This window comes from Sus scrofa, chromosome 12 (genome assembly GCF_054392235.1).
Source record: "Sus scrofa isolate SSC_HxYL_T2T_F1_AM1 chromosome 12, Sscrofa_HxYL_maternal_Yorkshire_Landrace_v2.0, whole genome shotgun sequence".
Classification (NCBI taxonomy): Eukaryota; Metazoa; Chordata; class Mammalia; order Artiodactyla; family Suidae; genus Sus; species Sus scrofa.
In genome coordinates, this window is record NC_139394.1 from 41,703,962 (window position 1) to 41,725,474 (window position 21,513).

At 38.0% G+C, this 21,513-nt stretch overlaps 1 protein-coding gene across 26 annotated transcripts in view; it reads right to left on the minus strand.

Annotated features, from left to right (window-relative positions):
- The window catches only part of BCAS3 (BCAS3 microtubule associated cell migration factor), a 580,731-nt gene that overhangs the window by 443,835 nt on the left and 115,383 nt on the right, over positions 1-21,513 (minus strand). For all 26 annotated transcript variants that reach the window (XR_014821299.1, XR_014821300.1, XR_014821301.1 and 23 more), the window contains exons 8-9: positions 17,208-17,315; positions 14,891-14,967 (exon numbers count right to left, since the gene is read on the minus strand). Coding sequence is in view for 21 of the 26 variants with exons in the window: in XM_084985051.1 (XP_084841177.1) it covers positions 14,891-14,967; positions 17,208-17,315 (185 nt within the window). In the remaining 5 variants the exon portion in view is untranslated. The remainder of the gene's footprint in view (positions 1-14,890; positions 14,968-17,207; positions 17,316-21,513) is intronic.

Sequence of the window (21,513 nt, forward strand, 5' to 3'; positions counted from 1 at the left end):
GTGCATCATATTTTGATGCCATAAAAGAACAAATGCTTTTATTTTTTTTTATTTGAATTCCCATAACCCAGTCATTATTTTAATAGCTAAAAGAGTTGCATTTTTTTTCCTCCTCAACAGTTTCCTTTTGGTTTTGACCCCGTTCCAAAAAGAAACAAATCTGGGAAGAGCTGGTATTCACTTTTAGCAAAAATTGGGCATTTTATACAGTTATTCCTAGAACAAGAGAGAGGAGCCAAGAAGAATCGTTTAAAGTTCATAAACCTATAATTTTGTAAGTCTAGCAAAACTGTTGAGAAAAGAAAAGAGAAAGGATACAGTTGGCTCAGGAATTTAAGGGCAAAGATAAGGAAGACACCTAAAATAAGGAGGGGGGGAGGAAAGGTAACTTAGGTTCATGGCCAATGGGGAGACACTAATCCACAAAGGGTGCATCAGGAGATTTCGGGGAGCATACATAACCCTGTGCATGTACATTAAGCATTCAATTTCACTCTTCTTGCTTTCAGCCTAGACAATAACAAACTAGCAGGAAGGATTATTTCGTGGTTCTCTCCTTTCAGAAAGAACAAATGATGGAAATGTTCTAAAATTAGGTTCTGATGATGGCTGTACAACTATGAATATAATAAAATTCATTGAATTTTTTTAAAAAAAGAACAAAACACATACTCCTGACAGTGGATGCCATCCATGCAGAGGAACCTCAATGTCATCTTCCTGAACTCTACTAACAAAACACAACACAACTCAGTCAAGTAGGTGAAACGTCTCATCCTTGAGGCTCTCATCTCCCTTCCTGACTATGTCAATAAGGTCTCTGCAATGCCCTCATCTGTCAACTACACAAAACAATATTCTACTGTCTCATGAAACTGCCTTTCGGGGACTGCTCAAAGGAGACTACAGAATCAACACAAAAAGCTTAAGCAAAGGAACTCTGGGTTTATCACTCCACAAGTAACTAGTTAATATTTCCACAAATGTTTCTCTCTAAAAAGTACACTTAGAAGATCAAACCAAGTTTATCTATTTCATAGTAACAATAATCTTTTCTCCCCTTGGCAAAAAAAAAAAAAAAAAAAAGCCAAATTGCATGAAACACATGAGCATAATGGGAAAAAATAGCCTGATCTGAATTGCATGAATAGGACACCTGAAAATACCTTACCCAGCAGAAAGTGCCAGTCTGCTAATGATGCTTAGAGAAACACAGCTAGTAATGCATGAGCAATAATGAAGTACTTTGACATGTACTATCAAAAATAAAAATGATTTATTTATTTTTACCGTCCTCCTACTTGATTAAGGCCGACAATTTGTGTCTTTTGTTTACTGCTGAATCTCTACTGACTAGAATAATACCTGGAAAATAGCTTAATAATAGGCTTAAATAAATTAAACAATGTGACTCAGATCTGATTTCCATATGCTTCAGAGTGGCACCGAAACAAACAAACAAACAAACAAGAGAATAAATTAAACAATGCACCTAAATTAACCAATGCATATTTATAAGGCACACTGGGGGGGCAAGAGTCATCTACAGAAGTAACTTTTTTCAAATAATACATTTACCTATTCTTTAAGTTAGGTTTTTTGGTGCTCATTTTAAAGCCATTCTTTAACAGAAATCTTCCTTAATTGTACATGTATGCGTCCTTGAATTGAGAAAGCCTTTGAGTAGCAATGGTGGTGATTCTGAAATAGTAACTCAATCACTAAAGAAGCTCCCATCGCTGTTGCTTCCATTACACACTTGTTTTCATTTCAGCCCCTTCAACTGCCATTTATTTTGAGTTTTCATTTTAAAGAAGAGGAAGAGCTTGTAAAGAAGATAATGCTCCTAAGAGAAGTCCACAATCATACAAAATAAAAGCTATGAGTTTCCTAAATTTTTGCTCATTGTTTTTTGAAAAAAATTGTGTTTTTCAGGGTTTAAAGGGGTGTATTTAGTTTTTTACTTTAATTTTAAAAAGTAACATGAATAAAAAGGTGTGTTTGGAATGTTTTGGATTTGTGGAAAATTGCCTTCTGGGTAACAGTGATATTACTATAATCACTGAATGTATTTTATGGAGACATATTATGAACATATACATAGAATAAAAGGCCCACTAACATAACACGAAGGCGACACACTAACATACATACCACACAGTATTTACATAATAGATTTCATTATTACATTCCCAACTAGTTCATACCAAATTATACTTTTTTATTTTTATTTTTATTTTTTTTTTGTCTTTTTGCCTTTTCTAGGGCCGCTCCCATGGCATATGGAGGTCGAATCGGAGCTGTAGCTGCCGGCCTACACCAGAGCCACAGCAATGTGGGATCCAGGCCGCATCTGCGACCTACACTACAGCTCACGCAACGGTGGATCCTTAACCCACTGAGCAAGGGCAGGGATCGAACCCGCAACCTCATGGTTCCTAGTCGGATTCGTTAACCACTGCGCCACAACGAGAACTCCCCAAATTATATTTTTATATATGTGTACATACATATTCCACGCATACTTTCAGAACTGGAGAAATGAGCACAAATATGGTCCGTGAGAAAATTTCCGCTTTTACAATGTCATGAAAAAAACAAACAAATGAAAAAACAAGTAACTACAAATTGTGGCATCACAATGGAGGTAGTTAATCTCTTGAAACTTTAAACTCAATCCATTGTGATAACCATTTTACCTCAATAGATCCTAAGTACATTCGCCTTCCAAACACTAAGGAGTACTAAAAACAAATGTAGTTTATAATTCTTCATTTCACTTCTTGAGTCAATGTTTTTAGAAAGCCAGTGGACCTCAAGAATTACAGTGTACTGGAATGAAAGCAAATTGTTTTTCTGCTCTCCAAAAAACATTTTACAGCTGGAATCAGCAGACCATCAGCCTCTCAGCACTATCCCAACTTTATAAGCATGACTCCTTTAAAGATTAACTATTGCCTCCAGCTAAACTTTGAAAACAAGTGAAGGGAGTAGGGGATGGGGGAACCCAAACCACTATAACACTAGGACTGATTCTAACATGTTTTACAGTGTTTCTGAACAAGGTAAAAGAGAACCGTTTCAGTTCTCGTGTAAAAATTTTTCTTCATCTTTTAAATATCTGAGGATTTAAAAAAAAAAAAAAAACCTCAGGTTTCCAAAATTAAATGAAGGTGAAATCCACAAAAAGCACACTACATGAAAACCCTTCCATAACCAAAAGGACTCATGAGACTGATGCCATTTTCGATGGCATCCTCCCAAAATGCTGGTCCTAACAGGAAGGAGACTTGAACTACTTTTGTGAAGCAAAGGATTTAACTACTCTCTGCAACACTGTGCCTTATTTTTCTTGGAATGAATAACTCAAAAGATTTCAGCCCTTTTTGGAAAAAAACAGGTGTCTGCCTTTATGGTCAAGTGATTTTCTTTTTTTTTTTTTTTTTTTTTTTTTTTGTCTTTTTGCCATTTTCTTGGGCCGCTGTCACGGCATATGGAGGTTCCCAGGCTAGGGGTCGAATCGGAGCTGTAGCCACCAGCCTACGCCAGAGCCACAGCAACGCTGGATCAGAGCCGCGTCTGCAACCTACACCACAGCTCAGGGCAATGCCGGATCGTTAACCCACTGAGCAAGGGCAAGGATCGAACCCGCAACCTCATGGTTCCTAGTCGGGTTCGTTAACCACTGCGCCACGACGGGAACTCCACAAGTGATTTTCGACAAGGCTACCAAGACAAGCCAATGGATAAAGAATGGTCCTTTCAACAAATGATGATATTTGTTTTATTTGCAGCTGGATATCCACATGCAAATAAAGGAAACTGAACCCGGACCCTCACAGTGCATACAAAAATTAACTCAAAATGAATCAAAGACTTAAAGTTAAAATAATTAACTTTAGGCAATTAACTTGGATTAGGCAATGCTTTCTTAGATATGACACCAAAGGTACAAGTGATAGAAGAAAAAAACAGATAAACTGGACTTCCCCAAGCTAACACCTTTGTACCTCAAAGAAAACCACCAAGAAAGAGAAAAGACAGCTCATACGATGGGAGTTTTGCACACATAAATCTGATAACTGTCTCATATCTAAAATATAAACAGAAATTATTACAATTCAATAAATAAAGACAAATAAATCAATATAAAATCTAACAAAGAAGATATAAGGTGGGCACATGAAAAGATACTCAACATCATCAGCCACAGGGAAATGTTAATGAAACGTATAATCAGAGGAGGCGTGGCGAAGCGCTTAACGAAACCGACCAGGAACCATGAGGTTGTGGCTTCGGTCCCTGCCCTTGCTCAGTGGGTTAACGATCTGGCGTTTCCGTGAGCTGCGGTGTAGGTTGCAGACGCGGCTCGGATCCCGCATTTCTGTGGCTCTGGCGTAGGCTGGGGGCTACAGCTCCGATTCGACCCCTAGCCTGGGAAACCTCCACATGCCACGGGAGTGGCCCCAGAAATGGCAAAAAGACAAAACAAAACAAACAAACAAAAAAAGTATAATCAGATACTGTTTTATGAGATACTAACAGGATGGCTATAATCATATTAAGAAACATTGGTGAGGGAGTTCCCATTGTGGCTGAGGGGATAACAAACCCAACTGGTATCCATGAAGACATGGGTTCAATCCCTGGCCTCACTCAGTGGGTTGGGGATCTGATGTTGCCATGAGCTATGGCTGTGCTGTAGGCTGGCAGCTGCAGCTCTGATTCAACCCCTAGCCTGGGAACCTCCATATGCTGCAGGTGGGGCCGTAAAAAGTTTAAAGAAATATCAGTGGTGAGAATGTGGAGAAATTAGAACCCTATAGACTGCGAGTGGGAATGGAAAATGGTGCAGTCGCTGTGCCTGGTAGCTCTTCAATAGTTAAGGCTAGAATGATCACGTGACCTAGCAATTTGACTCCTAGGTCCAAACCCAAGATAAATGAAAACATGTCGACACAAAATCATTCCCAAGAGAATCCAAAATATATGTCCCCATAAAAAGCATTATTCATAACAGCAGCCCGAATGGAAACAAACTAAATGTTAGGCAATAAAACGAAATGAAGAATAATATTCCATTGTCAGGATACATCACATTTTACTTATCCATTCACCCACTGAAGGACACTTTGGCTGCTTCCACAATGTGAATAAAGCTGCTATAAATATCTATGTGAAGGCTTTTTAAGTGGACATAAGTTTTCAGTTCCTTTGAATAAATACCGAGAAGTGTGACTGCTGAATAAGAACAGGACTAGTTTTGTAAGAAACTATCAAATTGTATTCCAACGTGGCTGCACCATTTTGCTTTCCCAACAGCAGTGACAGTTCTCGTTGCTCCACATCTTTGACAGCACTGGTGCTCAGTGTTCTGGATTTTAGATCTCATTGTTTTCATTTGTATTTCCCTGATGACATGTAATGTAGAGCATCATTTCATATGTTTATGTGCCATCTGTATATCTGGACAAGGGGTCTATCACAGTCTTGAGCCTTGGGTTATGTGTTTTGTTTTTGTTGAGTTTTAAGAGTTCTGGGTGGCCTTTCTTCTCGTTTTCCTAATATTGTCTTTTGCAGGGAATAAGTTTTTATTTATTTTTTATTTTTTTTAAAGCTGCACTTGTGGCATATGGAATCTCCCAGGATAGGGGTCAAATCAGAACTGCAGCTGAGGCCTACCACAGCCATAGCAACACCATATCCTTAACCCGCTAGCCACAACAGGAACTCCAATGAGCTTTTAATGTTAATGAAGTCCACTTTACCAATGATTTCTTTCAGGAATTGTGCCTTTGGTGTTGTATCTAAAAAGTCATCATCATACACAACTTCATCTAGGGTTTTTGGGGGGGGTTTTGGGGGGGTTGCTTTTTAGGGCTGCACTTGCAGCACATGGAAGTTCCCAGGTCAAATCGGAGCTACAGCTGCCAGCCTATGCCACAGCAACTTGGGACCCAAGCGGTGTCTGTGACCTACACCACAGCGCATGGCAACGCCGGATCCCCGACCCACTGAGCAAGGCCAGGAATCGAACCCACATCCTCATGGATACTAATCAGACTCGTTTCCACTAGGCCATAGCAGGAACTCCCAACTCCCATGTTATCTTCTATAAACTTTTTACTTTTATGTATTATATGCAGGCCTGTGGTCCTTTTTGAGTTCATTTTTGTGAAGGGTACATAGTTTGTGTCTAGATTCAGTTTTATGCACCTGAATGTCCAGTTGGTCCAGCATCATGTGTTGAAGAGTCTACCTTTGCTCCTTCATCAAAGGTTTACTTCTGGGCTTTCTATTTTGTTCTGTTGATGGATTTGTCTATTCCTTTGCCCATATCACACTGTCTTGATTACTACAGCTTTGAGGTAAATCTTGAAATTGGGTAGAAACATGGAGGAAACTTGATATTATTAAACAAATGAAGCCAATGTGAGAAGGCAACAGACTGTGATTTCAACTATAAATGCAATAGTTGCTGAGGAAAATGGGGCAGGCAGAGATGAATAGGAAGAAAACAGGATTTTTAGGCAGTAAAAATACTCTGTATGATACTACAATGAATGATGAACATATGTCATCATACCTTTATCCAAGCCTCCTGATGTCCAAAACCAAGAGTGAAGTCCATGATAAACATAGATTCGGTGATAATTATGTGGCAATGTAGGTTCATTAAGTATTACAAATGTACTACTCTGGTGAGGAAAGTTGATCATGGGGGAGACTACGCCTCTGTGGAGATGGGAGTATACGGGAAATTTCCATGCCTTCTGCTCAACTTGCTGTGAACCTAAAGCTGCTCTTAAAACTATAATATTCTACTATGTTCACTAAAGACACAAGTCACAAAAGACCACATGTTGAATGAAGTTCAGAAAGGACTAAGAAAACCTCTCTAGAAAGATACAGAAGCACATAAAATACTAAATACCACTTCAGAGATTTATTTGACCATCTCATTGTTGATTAACGACCCTCTGAAGGTTCCATGAGCTTTGCATTTAAAACGTGATTTTATTTTTGCATTATTTTTTACTTAGATAAAACAGAGTACTGCCATTCTAGGGCTCAATGGGTGGGAGGATGTGCAGAGAATAGGGAAGTCACAAGTTATTTCACTGCACACATTTTTTTTTCCCCTTTTTCAGCTGCACCTGCAGCCTGTGGAAGTTCCCAGGCCAAGGAACAAATCTGAGTGGCATCTGTGACCTACACCACAGCTGTGGCAACATCAGATCCTTAACCCAGTGTACCACAGTGGGAACTCCTGCACCATATTATTTAGGGTCCACTTTATATAGGACATCTGCCCAGGCCATAAAAACATCACAGCAGCCTTGTCTATTGTATACAGATGGGAACCTAAAAGAACAAGGGTAGGTTTGACTTTTAACTTGAATTGGACTTAGTTGCCACATTAACCTACCAAATTCTTCTTGTTCTTGTTACAAACCTGCTTAGAGACATAAAGGAAAGACTCCTTCCAAAAATTAAAAATAATTTTGCATTTGCACTTTAAAAACATCCCTTACATTGGTTATTCACCATTAACATAAAAGAAAAATACACATCCAAACAAGAAATAACATTAGGAGTGTAAGGAATGCCTTTTCCTTCGCAAGGTAAAAACAAGCCAATGAACGAGTTACTTACTATATAATGCTTTGGTCTCTTGGGAGACTTCCTATCTACCTTCAAATTTAAGCAAACTGGAAATGACTACTAATGACATCTATCAGTCTTTGTCTTTTGTTTTCTTAATCATACATGGGTATTGGATTTCCACATCAGACAGCTGCTCAAGGCCACCTTCTCTGTACAGCCAAATACAAAGGTGTCTCGTTTCTCATCATATTGGCTGCGTTCCCTTTCTGGTTCTCTATCAGCTCTCTTTACCTGACCCTTCCACCCTTTGGCACAAATTCCCATGATGCTTTCTCTGATGGACACAGCTGTCTCTACTTATTTTACAGTCTCATCATTGTATTCAAACATAACTCAGACACTCACGATTGAATTCTATAAGAGCTTTTCAAACTCTCTTAGAAATTAAATGCTTGCATGACAAAATAATGTCCTCGTTGAGAACGTGCCACTCTACATGGGCTTTGCTACGAGTTAAGAACTAGAAATCAACCAATGCGGGAAAAGTATATGGCACAGGGAAATGGGCTACCATGGAGGTTATTCTCAGCACACCCACCAGCTCCCCTGTCCTCCAGTCCCTATATCCTGTACTTCTAAGCCAGGCAAAACTGGCTTACAAGCATAAAATAACCCAGATTCAGAGAAACACATATAATCCACACCATGCTTCGTTCCACAGGCCACCAGTTTCAGTTTAAAGCAATGGGGGAAGGGGAGTTGAAGAGAATAGGGAAAAACAAATCAAGAAATGGCTCCATTTGTTCCTTGACCTTGAATATTAGGTCTTGCTCAAATTTGTTCAAAACGTTTATTTAAAAAAAAAAAATCCCTGAAAGTGGAGCTGTATTTCAAAGAAAAGAAGCTAAATTGCATCATACAAACATCTGTCGAATATCAAACCTAATACCACTCACATAAATCTGGTCTACAGTTTTCAAGTAAAGTAGAATACTGTGTAACCAAGAATGAGACACTTATTCATGGAAGGATGAAATGAGATATAGAATACTATTGGCCAGACTATTTAGATGAAGGGTTTGGGGAAATCTGTTGTGAGAAACTACAACAAACAGCATTCAGAGTGTGAGGAGAGAAATCATAAACTTGAGTTGTTATTGATGCTTTCTGAACTCTTTTTTGATTGTAACGTATGTATTTAAATATAATATACATAAAGTACCCATGTCGACAAAATAAACATAGGCATACATAGAAGCAGCACCCAAAACAAAAAAACCAGAACATTATAGAATCCTAAAGCCCTTTCTCATACCTGCTTCTAGTCCTGTTCTCATAGGGTTATGCACAACCCTGCCTCCTGACAACTAGACTAGATGTCTATCCTCAAGAGATATCACTGGGTTTTAATACATAGTTTATTACAGTTATTAGCATCATTTATCACCAAGAAATGACAGTCATACTTTTATACTACCACCTTTTTCAACATGTTTATTAACACATATTTCAGCTTTAATGAAATCCACACCAAATAGGCTTCCTGGCATCCCCAAACCACGAGAGCCATCTTACAACCAGTACACTGACAGACTAAGCGGTAACTCTAATGGATCAGAAATGACTGAAAATTCACTACTGTGCACCCCACCACACTTGGCCAGGACATACAAGCTGCATACCACTTATAAAGCACCTGACTGCAACGCTAGAAACACTGTTGATCCTTCTGGATCTCTTCTTCCTAATCACAAATAATTCAGCGAATACAGGAAACTATTACTTTAATAATATATGTTTCAACTGTTCAGGGACCCAGCCATAGAGGACTACACGTCAAAGATCCTAAAAGAATATTAACTAAAAAAGAAAGAACAAAAGCATGAAGAAAGAATAAGAGCAACTCAGTCTACCACTCATTTTTATCAAACTCAACTGATACTCTCTGCCTGCTAAAGGCTTGTAAAAAAGCAGCTCCTATTCCCAAAAGCGGAAACAATACTCAAGATACTGAAGAGATGCTCAAGAGTTTACCACTACAAAGACATAATTTTTCAACTAAGAAAAGTTCTGGATTTACTCCAACACGGGAGAGAAACTGTTTATACATGCATTCATATATTCACTCCTTTAACTATCCACAAAACACAGTTAGTTTCCAGCTCAAACCTATTAACATAAGAGGTGTACAGTCAAATAAATCTAGGATATACTGAAACCAGGTAAATAATATTAGAGTAAAATGCTAATCATACTGCCATCGTCCAATAGGAGGCAGTATTTCCCAAGTTTGTTTGACTAGGGCATCCTGATTTGCACACCATGTTGAAGGTCTCCTGCTCTGGTGACAGATTTGGGGAGTTGCTATCTTTGGGGATTTAGAAGAAGGAGAGACTACTTTAAGCTAAGGGGATCGGGAATTACTTCCGATGGGGCTAGAAAGATATGTAGGATTAAGTCACTGTGGGGAGAGAGACTGTTCGTGAAAAGGCCATTTCAAGGACAAAAACAAAGCAACAAAGCACTTGCATAGAACTGAGATTAATGAGTGACTCAAAGCAAATGTAGCATAGGCAGCATGAAAATGAGATGGAGAAATAAAGATTTAGCAAGGACACTGGATTTTGATAAATAAGGTTTTTGTACGCCAAAAACCTTGGGAGTTCAGTTGGAAGGAATGTACAATTTTAAATTTTACACTTGTTGACCAGAGTTCAATGAGCAAAGGATGGCCTTTGTTCAAATCAAAAGACCTCAGGATAGATGATAAGTTATTTAATAATTTGGTAATACAGAAATAATGACTTTGTAAGTTATCATTTAGATATAGATAATAGGGTAAATTATACAATGCCATGGATATGTTTCAAAATAATTTGGGATTATAATATAAATAATATAAAAATTCAAGTTGTGGCTCAGTGGGTTAAGAACCTAACTAGTGTCCATGTGGATGTGGGTTCAACCCTGGCCTCATTCAGCAGGTTAATGATCTGGCGATGCCGCAAGCTGCAGTGTGGGTTGCAGATGCAGCTTGGATCCCGCATTGCTGTGGCTGTGGCATAGGCCAGCAGCTGCAGCTCTGTTTGGACCCATAGCCCAGGAGCTTCCATATGCCACAAGTGTGGCCCTGAAAAAAATGTATATTACATATAGTAATAAAAATATAAATAAATGAAAAAGGTTGTTCATGAGTTGGTAATTGCTGATGCTCTATGATCAGTAGTTCATTACAATATTTTTAAAAAATAATTATAACTACATATATTTCCCAACACAAAACTTTCTTAAAATAGTCATGAGATGAAGCGATACATCCATGGCCTTAGTAATTTAATAAAAAATATTTTTGACATACCACTAAATGATTACATGTTAATCAAATAATTACTCAAAATCAAAGGCACACTTCATCCCTATAATGTGACTAAAAATTCACCTCTTTCTGCAGGAACTTCATAATTTCAAGTAAGAATCAGAACTAAAAATACAGCCTATAGTCTGTCTTCTTCTGCTTAAAAGTATTTTCGCTCATAGTTCTACTATATGTGGGTTAACTCAGAAAGTACAGTAAAATCCCAGGAAAATATCAGATTTCTCTAATGTGCCAGTTTCTATGTTGATTCTGTCAACTGATGCAAGAGCTTTGCATATTTTCTGTAAGTTAACACAAGTATGGCAAAATCTCAGACTGCAGAATATTCCCCTATAAATTCTAAGCTGTAAATATCATCAATATGCAAAAACAGAAATTTAAAAAAAAATTGTATTAGGAATTGCCGTGGTGGCTCAGTGGGTTATGAATGTGACTAGTATCCATGAGGATGCAGGTTGATCCCTGGCCTCATTCAGTGGGTTAAGGATCCAGGGTTGACGTGAGCTGTGGTGTAAGTTGTAGACATGGCTCAGATCCCACGTTGCTGTGGCTGTGGTGTAGGCCAGCAGCTGTAGCTCTGATTCGACCCCTAGCCTGGGAATTTCCATATGCCATAGGTGTGACTCTAAAAAAGAGAAAGAAAAAAAAAGTATTTATGACCTACAAGGCTGCAGGGTTTTGTTTAAATCTTCTTATTTCTAGGTCTTTATTTGAAACACCTATTACTTTAATGGCAAGCACTCATGTTAGTTGAAACAAATTTCAGTCATAATGTAGACATATACAATTAAAGATACAGGCGAGGAGATACAGGACTCCAGTCGTGACTCAGCAGAAACAAATCTGAGTAGTTAGCATCCATGAGGATGCAGGTGCCAGCCCTGGCCTCCCTTGGTGGCCTAAGGATCCCACATTGCCTCGAGCTGTGGTATAGGTCATAGATGCTGCTCGGATCTGGCGTTGCTATGGCTGTGGTGTAGGTCAGAAGCTCCAATTTGACCTCTAGCCTGGGAACCTCCATATGCTGTGGGTGAGGCTCTAAAAAGACCAAAAAGAAAAAAGAAAAAGAAAACATAGGCTGGATCTACATGATTTTATGCAAAATTTAATTAGACCATATAAACTTAAAAATTATTATATGTTTGCCTATTATCTCTAATAAAACAGAGTACTATGAAAAGCCTATCCTCATTCCAATGTATGAAAAATATTACAAAGCCTATGTCCTTTAAATTGACCTATAAATCTAATATAAAAATCTGATTGTTTTTAATTATTTCTTTATAATAACGTTATAAATGGTGGGTATTAAATTAATCAGTGAAAAATCTATACAGTTTATTTATCCACTAAGAGGCAGGATAAACATGCACTATAAATATCTCCATTATGAACTTATTTATATTAACTTCTCTTTAGTCCCTGTGACAACTAACTTTAACCCCTAGCAGTTATTACAATGAAGGAAACTGACATCTATTGGCAAGTGTAATATACTTTCAACATACACAGTGCAGTAGAGGCCAATGTTGAAATAAGGTTTAAATTTCACAACATACATAGCCATTTAAACAAACTGTCTTAACAAATGACTGGAGAGCTTCCTCTAATTTAGCACTCAGCTGAGGCAGCAAGAGCTATCTATAAGTATAAAATTAAAATGGAATCACAGCAGAGATGTCTAATCTAGCAGAAGCCAACACATACATCTTTGATTAATGATAAACAACAGAAGACTATCAATAAGATGTAAAGAGGAATAATCAGGAAAAACTGGCATTTAAGTCTGGCTGGAATGTTCATACTCTGTTCTGATTCACTCAACTGTAAGCCCACAACTGTAGCTAGGGAAAGATTCATACAAGATTCTTCTAATTTCTCTATTTGTTTCCATCCCAATAATGAGTGATACAATTATCATGCAATATATTAAAGCATACAATCTGCGTAAGAACAAAGAATTAATATGCTAAAACAGGTTATGTTAATATCCAAAACCTACCATAGTATGTATATATTCCATCAGCAAAGGAAGGTGTAATTAACAAATCTATGCTCCCCAAAAACTTATAATTTATTTAACATACAGATAAAACAATAAAAGATCCTTCCTGGTAATCTACATTTATAACTGCTAAAACATCATCAAATACCTGATTAGTAAAAAATAACTGACTATGGGTTAATGGACTCACTCATTCAAGAAATATTTAATGACATTGGCACAAAATAACTTTGTGCCAGCCAATATCCTAGGTGCTGGAGATACTAATGGAAATTTGTGAATGGTGTACATTAGATCTTGTGATAAAACAAAATATCTCAATGAACATGACCTCCATGACTGTCTCTGTAGACCTCTGAGAGAAATGATTACAAGATCAAGGAGGCAAGCTGTTGTGGTCTTCTTCATACTCTACAAAATGATAAAATATGAATTATTATATTATGTGTTATATATTATATTATGTATGCAAAAATATATAAAGACTGTAAGACATCAATTATGGAGAACATGAGCTCTTCTCATAAAGGAATAATGTCCACTACTCTGTGCTTAATACATGGATAAACATCTGATGAATAAGTGTGTAAACAGTTCTGATATTTCAGGAGATGCAGCAATATGACTGGGATTCCCTACTCATAACAAAACTGAGCTCTGTTCCAACAAAACTATTTCTGCAGCACTCTCATATCAGATTCTCTGGAAAAAAAAAAAAAAGCTATATCTTTGATGGTGCATGTTAGAGATTACAACATGAATAAGTAAAAAGTATTCCTTTAGGCTGCAGTGGGAAAAAAAAAAACAACTTCCCGACTTCCTACAGACTCAGTTACTGCTGGAATTTCCATCCAGCTGGCCTGCCCTACAAATCTTGGACTTGCCAGTCCCCACAACTGCATGGGCCAGTGTTTAAAATACAATCAATCAATCAATCACTCTGCATGAGTGTGGGTGTATTGTATGGGGGTGTGTTTGGATCAAGAATCTATGGTGGCCCAGCAGTTAAGGATCCGGTCTTGTCATTGCTATGGCTTGGATCTTTGCTGTGGAATGGGTTCAACTCCTGGCCCAGGGAACTTCCGCATGCCACAGGCACAGCAAATAAGATCTATGCTTATATCTGCACATCCAAGCACAGTTTTGAGAGTTAGAGGAAATAAGGAGAGACTGATACATTTCCCTCATAAATGATAATCCAGTTATGTCCCCAAGTATGTTATGTTAATTAAGTAAATTAACAACATAGCAGCAGAGCCTCCTTGCCTTCCTATTTGCATCTCTCACAAGGGTCCTATCTTAATAAATCTACTTCTTGCCTATTAAAAAAAAAAAAATAAAGAGGAGTTCCTCTCGAGGCTCAGTGGAAACGAATCTGATGAGCAGCCATGAAGACACAAGTTCATCCCTGGCCTTATTCAGTGGGTTAAGGATCCGGCGCTGCCATGAGCTGTGGTGTAGGTCACAGATGTGGCTCAGATCTGGGGTTGCTGTGGCTGTGGTGTAGGCCAGCAGCTACAGCTCTGATATGACCCCTAGCCTGGGAACCTCCATGTGCTGTGCAGCCCTAAAAAGAAAAAAAAAGAAAAAAAGAAGAAGAAGAAGAAGAAGAAAGAAACAACATAGCTATACAAAGCTAAATTAAGCAGAACTACTCAAGGAGAACATATAAGGAGAAACTGACATATAGACAAGGTTTCCTCAGGTAATGCATAATGATGTGCTGTGCAATGAACTTATGTACCGTAACATTATATTACCAAATAAGATATCCACAGAAACAGAGACATTTGGTAACTGAATAAGCATGAAATACTGATATTAATAGTCTGCTGATTCTATCAAGTAAGTAGTTATAAACTCAATGCATAAGATACAAAATAAATCAAGTTGATACATACTTGTGACAAAAAATTTTTTTGTGAAAGTACAGCTATCAAAGGCAGCAATTTTCTCCTGCAGTACTACAACAAGGATCCTAAAATTAAAGGGAAAAGACATAAAGGAACATGTTAATGTGAAATCTTACAAACTGAATCATAAATAAGTTAAATCATCTAGATTTCACTAAGTATCTACCAAAGCAATTTTTTAAAGTCAAACATTTCTTACAACATATAGGCTAGAAACATCTGCCTCTTTAATGTAAAAAGATAACTACAAAATTCTTAATAATATCAAGATAGAAACGCTTAGAGAAAGAAAAATGACAGAAGAACATAACTTCAAAATAAAATTTTATTTTCATTCATTATAAATCAAACGAATTTATCTTCATTAAAAATGTATGAGATCAATAAACTGCTGGCTATTTACTAAAAGTATTCTTCCAGTGTTTGGCTCAAAGTCATGGAATTAAACATAAAATGGATTTATATAACCTGTCACTTAAAATGATTACTGAATTTCCCAACAAAAAAAGCCAGAGCGAAAGAGAAGGGAGGGAAGGAGGGAGGAAGAAAGGAGAGAAAAAGGAAAAAAGGGAAGAAAGAGGGAGGAAACTTGGACCAACTATTATTCAGTATAAATGAGTCATTAATGATAACAATATATTAAAATTAAACAGAATCTGTACTTCTCCCAGAGTCTAAGACTTATAAATAATTAGGAAAAGTCAGAAATGTCCAAACCTAAAACACATTCAAAATGAAGTTATTTTCTAAACTACACATTGGAGTAGTTCTCCTTAGAATTGTTAAATATTTAACTACTGGGTCCACCCATTTAATAACTCTGATTTGGAATAGTTAATATACCATTGGACAAATATTATTTATCTAATTGTATGAGTATTAAAAATATTCCAGAAATAACTATTTGTCATATGCTACATATAATTTTGAGTTTGATATTATTTGAAGTATTAATAGGCATAATAATTAGATCTTCATTATGAATTACACACTATCACTGAACAACTATTCTTTCTCCTGTTAAATATTTTTGTACTTGAACTCAATTTTTGTGTCTTTTTTTATGCTTCTTTTTTTATTTTTTCATTTATAATGATTTGTACTTTTTCCATTACAGCTGGTTTACAGTGGGGTTTTTTGTGGGTATTTTTGGTTTTTTGTTTTTTTTGCCTTTTTAGAGCTGCCCCCACAACATACTGAAGTTCCCAGGCTAGGGGTTGAATCTGAGCTGCAGCTGCCAGACTGCACCACAGCCACAGCAACACAGGATCCGAACCACATCTGTGACAATGCCAGATCCCCAACCCACTGAGCCACTGAGCGAGGCTAGGGATCAAACCTGCATCCTCATGGGTACTAGTCGGGTTTGTTACTGCTGAGGCACAATGGGAACTCCTTACCTCAAATAATTTTATCACTATCATCAATGCTTTGTTCTTTATTTCTTGTTCTTTAATTCTTGCATTTGTCAGGTATGCATTTATCCTTCCATTTACAATCAACCATTTGAGTCAACTTTTTGAAAATATCTCTTTAAAATCTAACCTGAAGTCTTATTATAAAATTTATTTTTCATTTTCAATGTTCCATGTGTTTGCTCTTTGATGAGATGAAAGATTAATAGTTTGCACCCATGACCTCGGATAAGACATTGAGCTTCATTAGTCCCTCAAATGTGAAGTGTAAAACAATAAGAATACTTAAAAGCCTTTTCTACATTTCAGAAATACTCTTTGATGAACAGTAACAGGAAAGTTACATCTTACATCATAAACTAGTAAACACATAGAAGTACATATACTGCATAAAAAGTCATGTTATACCTGTGAAAAGGTTCCTCAAAGCATTTTTTTAATGGCCACACCCACACCATATGGAAATTCCCAGTCAGGGAATGAATCTGAGCCTCAGATGAGACCTACGCCACAGCTGGGGCAATACCAGATCCTTTAACCCACTGAACCAGGCCAGGGATTCAACTTGCATCTCTGCGGCCATGTGAGCTGTCGCAGTCAGTTTCCGAACACACTGTACCACAGTGGGAACTCCAAAGCAATACTGAACCTCCACATGTTTGCTTAGATACTTTTTATTCTTTACAATTTCATGTTTAATTCACTAATGGGTCAAGACAAAAAGTCTGAAAATGTTCATTAAGAAATCTTAAGAACTACTCCATTTGGCAGAATTCAGAAGATATATTTGTGACTATTTATTACTATTACATCAAAAATCAATGATACTGTAACGTGCTACAGGCGTAGGGGGCATGTTACCTTGCATAAGAGCAAGAAAAATTGAGTACCTCTTGTTGCAATGGAGATCATAGATGGGTGTTTTAAACTGAATGGACTTGACCATCTCGCCAGTACGAAGTGAGTATAGGTCCACACAACAGTAAGGGGGACTTGTCCTAAAAAAAAAAAAAAAAAAAAAGACAAAAGCCATTATGTTTTCAAAGGTGGGAAAGCCAATCAATTTTCCTATTAATAAAACATAAGCAAATTGATTTGGACGATATACATATACAAATATATATATGTGTGTGTGTCAGGAATGCCAAAAAATGAATGCATGAAAAATATATGAAACATTCACTCAAATAGCAGTATAGGGAAAAAAACCAAAAGATGATCTCGACAAATGCAGAAAAACTTTTTTTTTTTTTTTTTTTTTTTGTCTTTTTGCCTTTTCTAGGGCCGCTTATGTGGCACATGGTGGTTCCCAGGCTAGGGATCTAATCGGACCTGTAGTCAGTGGCCTACACCAGAGCCACAGCAACTCATCCAAGCCACGCCTGCGACCTACGCCACAGCTCACGGCAACGCCAGATCGTTAACCCACTGAGCAAGGGCAGGGATCGAACCCGCAACCTCATAGTTCCTAGTGGGATTCGTTAACCACTGCACCATGACGGGAACTCCAGAAAAACTTTTGATAAAATAAACAAACTGTTCATAAGAAATATTTAGCAGATAGAGGATACCAATCTTAAAACTAATCAACAATTTAGCAATCAAATAATGGTAAAATACTGAAAGCTTTTGCCCTAAAACCAGAAACTAGACAAGAATGCTCATTACAGCCACTGTTACTTAACATAGTATGGACGGTCTTGTGCATAAGGAACCACTACAAGAAAGAAAGAAAACTGAAATTTGCTGAGAACTTGACTATATAAAATCCAACAACACAGAGTAGCAATATATACACAGATAAACCCATAATAAAAGATAAACCATGAATATGTGGGTTAATATGTAGACTGATTATTACTATAGATTGACAATTAATTAATTTATGGATTTACCAAGGCCACTAGATAAAACAGCTCCTGTAATTTCATTAATTAATGACAAACAATTATGAAAATACAATTATGTTAAATACCTTGAAATAAGATTTACATTAGATTTCAATATGTTTACATGAAAAGGAACAAAACAAAAGGAGTTCCCATTGTCAGGGCTCAGTGGGAAAAGAATCTGATTGCCATCCATGAGGCGGTGGGTGTATGTATTTTCCCTGTAAAATTGTTTCAACTTTGCTCTATATTCAAAATGTTTGAAGTTCTTACAATGGCACAAAGCTCATTTTGTAAACTATCTGGCATTCTTCACCTGCCCACCCAGCTCCACCAAATTGCCTCCTTGCTGTACTTAAAGGAAACAGTCCCATCACAGAGCCCACTGCCTTGGAATGCCCCTTCCTCAAACACCAATAAGGATCAGGCCTCCACACTTCTGCTCAGAAGGTCTTTGAGAGAGGCTTTACAAGATCACCTTATGTAATATAGCAACGCACAAAAACATCAACCACCCCATCATAACAATTGGTACATGTCTGTTTATCATCAAAGCATAGCTGGGAGTTCCCTGGTGGTCTAGTGGTAACAAACCCAAATAGTATCCATGAGGACACAGGTTCGATCCCTGGTCTCACTTAGTAGATTAAGGATCCAGCTTTGCTGTGAGCTGTGCTGTAGGTCTCAGACACAGCTCGGATCTGGTGTTTCTGTAACTGTGGTGTAGACTGGAGGCTACAGCTCCCATTTCATCCCTAGCCTGGGAACTTCCATATGCTGTGGGTGTGCCCCCACCCCAAAAAAAGACCAAAATGAATGGAAGTATATACCATAGGCTAACACTTTAAAACTGATACAATTCAATCAGGAATCTACCAGAAATGACCTCATTTTAAAATTATATAAATAAGCATGCCAGGGGAGTTCCCATCGTGGCTCAGCGAAAACTGGCTCAGCGGAAACTTATCTGAGTAGTATCCCTGAGGATAGAGGTTTGATCCCTGGCCTTGCTCAATGGGTTAAGGATGTAGCGCTGCCATGAGCTGTGGTGTAGGTTGCAGATGTGGCTCAGATCTCGCCTTGCTGTGGCTCTGGTGTAGGCCTGCAGGTGCAACTTGGACTCGACCCCTAGTAACGGAACTTCCATATGCCGAAGGGATGGCCCTAAAAGGCAAAAAAAAAAAAAAAGAGAGAGAAGAGAAGAACATGCCAGACACGAGGTGGGGGGAGTGGGGCACAAAAGGGGCGGAGATAGCAATAAGGTACAAATGTCCAGTCATAAGATCATTAGGGCCTGGGAATGCAATGCACATCACCGTGACTCTAGTTCACAATACTGTATAAATCTCTAAAAATTAGGACAGTAGATCTTAAAGATCTTCATCTTCAATTAGCAGAAGAACTTGTGTTGACCATTTTCCAAAGTATTCAAATATCAAATTATTACAGTGTATATCTGAAACTAATATAACATTATATGTCCATTATAGCTCAATTTTTTAAGATAATATAATAGTGATCTGGAGTTCCCGTCGTGGCTCAGTGGTTAACGAATCCAACTAGGAACCATGAGGTTGCGGGTTCCATCCCTGGCCTTGCTCAGTGGGTTAAGGATCCGGCGTTGCCGTGAGCTGTGGTGTAGGTTGCAGATGTGGCTCGGATCCTGCGTGGCTGTGGCTCCGGTATAGGCCGGCGGCTACAGCTCTGATTAGACCCCTAGCCTGGGAACCTCCATATGCTGCAGGAGCGGCCCAAGAAATAGCAAAAAGTCAAAAAAAAAAGAAGATAATATAATAGTGATCTAAGCATAGACATAAGCTTAGATCTATACTCACAGAACAGAAAGTCATAAATAAACACACATATGGGTAATTGGTTTTCATCAAAGGTACCATGTAATTAAATAATAAAAGGAGAGCATTTCAAACAAAGGCTCCTTTAAAAGTTAGATATTTGCATGTAAAAAATTAAACTGTGCCCTAATGTCTATACAAAAATTAACTAAAAACAGATCATAGATCTGAAACATAAGAACCAAACTATACAGATTCTAAAACAAAACAGCACAAAAACTTATTTCTTACACACAAAAAAAGCATGTGTAAATATAATTGACAACATAGAACACAACAAAATTAAAAACTTTTACATTTTAATGCAGATACTAAAAAATGAAAAGGCAACCCCTAGCCTGGAAACTTCCATATGCCACATATGCAGCCCCAAAAAGCAAAAAAAGAAAAAAAAAACTGTACAGAGGGATACTACTACACTCCCTAGAATGGTTAAGATTTACAAGACTGGTAAATCAAGACTGCAAGACTGGGAGTTCCCACAGTGGCTCAGCGGAAACAAATCCGATTAGTGTCCATGAAGATGCAGTTTCAATCCCTGGCCTCACTCAGTGGGTCGGGGGTCCAGTGTTGCTGTAAGCTGTGGTGTAGTTCATAGAAGAGGCTCAGATCCCGTGTTGCTGTGGCTGCGGCATAGGCCAGCAGCTACAGGTCTGGTTCGACCCCTAGCCTGGGAATCTCCATAGGCTGCAGATGTGGCCCTAAAAAAAAAAGAAAATTTAAAAATACAAGACTGCAAGACTCTCACACGTTCCTGCTGGTTATGCGAAAATATAGTCACTTAGAAAGATAGTTTAGCAGCTTTATACAAAAACACCCTTACCATACATCACACCTAAGTTATTTGTTATTCATAACAGTTAAATGTCCATCAGTAAGTGAATGGATAAATATATTTTGATATCTTCACGCAACAGAGTATTAATAATAGAACAGATTATCCATATAACAACACAGATGAATTTCAAAACCATTATGAACTGTGTGTGTGGCGGGAGGGTCAGGTCGGACATGAAAGTCTACATACTCCATGGGTCTCTTTCAATGAAAAGCTAGAAAGGTGGGAGTTCCCCTTGTGGCTGAGCAGTAACAAACCTGACTAGTATCCATGAGGATGCTGGTGTGATCCCTGGCCCCACTCAGTGGTTTAAATATCCGACGTTGCCGTGAGCTGTGCTGTAGGTTGCAGATGCAGCTCGGATCTAGAGTTGCTGGGGCTGTGGCGCAGGCTGGCAGCAACAGCTCTGATTCGACCCCTGGCCTGGGAACCTCCATATGCCACCGGTGCTGCCCTAAAAATACAAAAAAAAAAAGAAAAGAAAAGAAAAGCTGGAGTGGTAAAACTATAATAATAGGAAGTAGAACAGTGGTTGCCAGGGACCAGAGACGGGGGAAGCTACAGGGTGCAAAGTGGCATGATGGGTGCCACTTCTAGGTAGTAGAAATATTGCTGT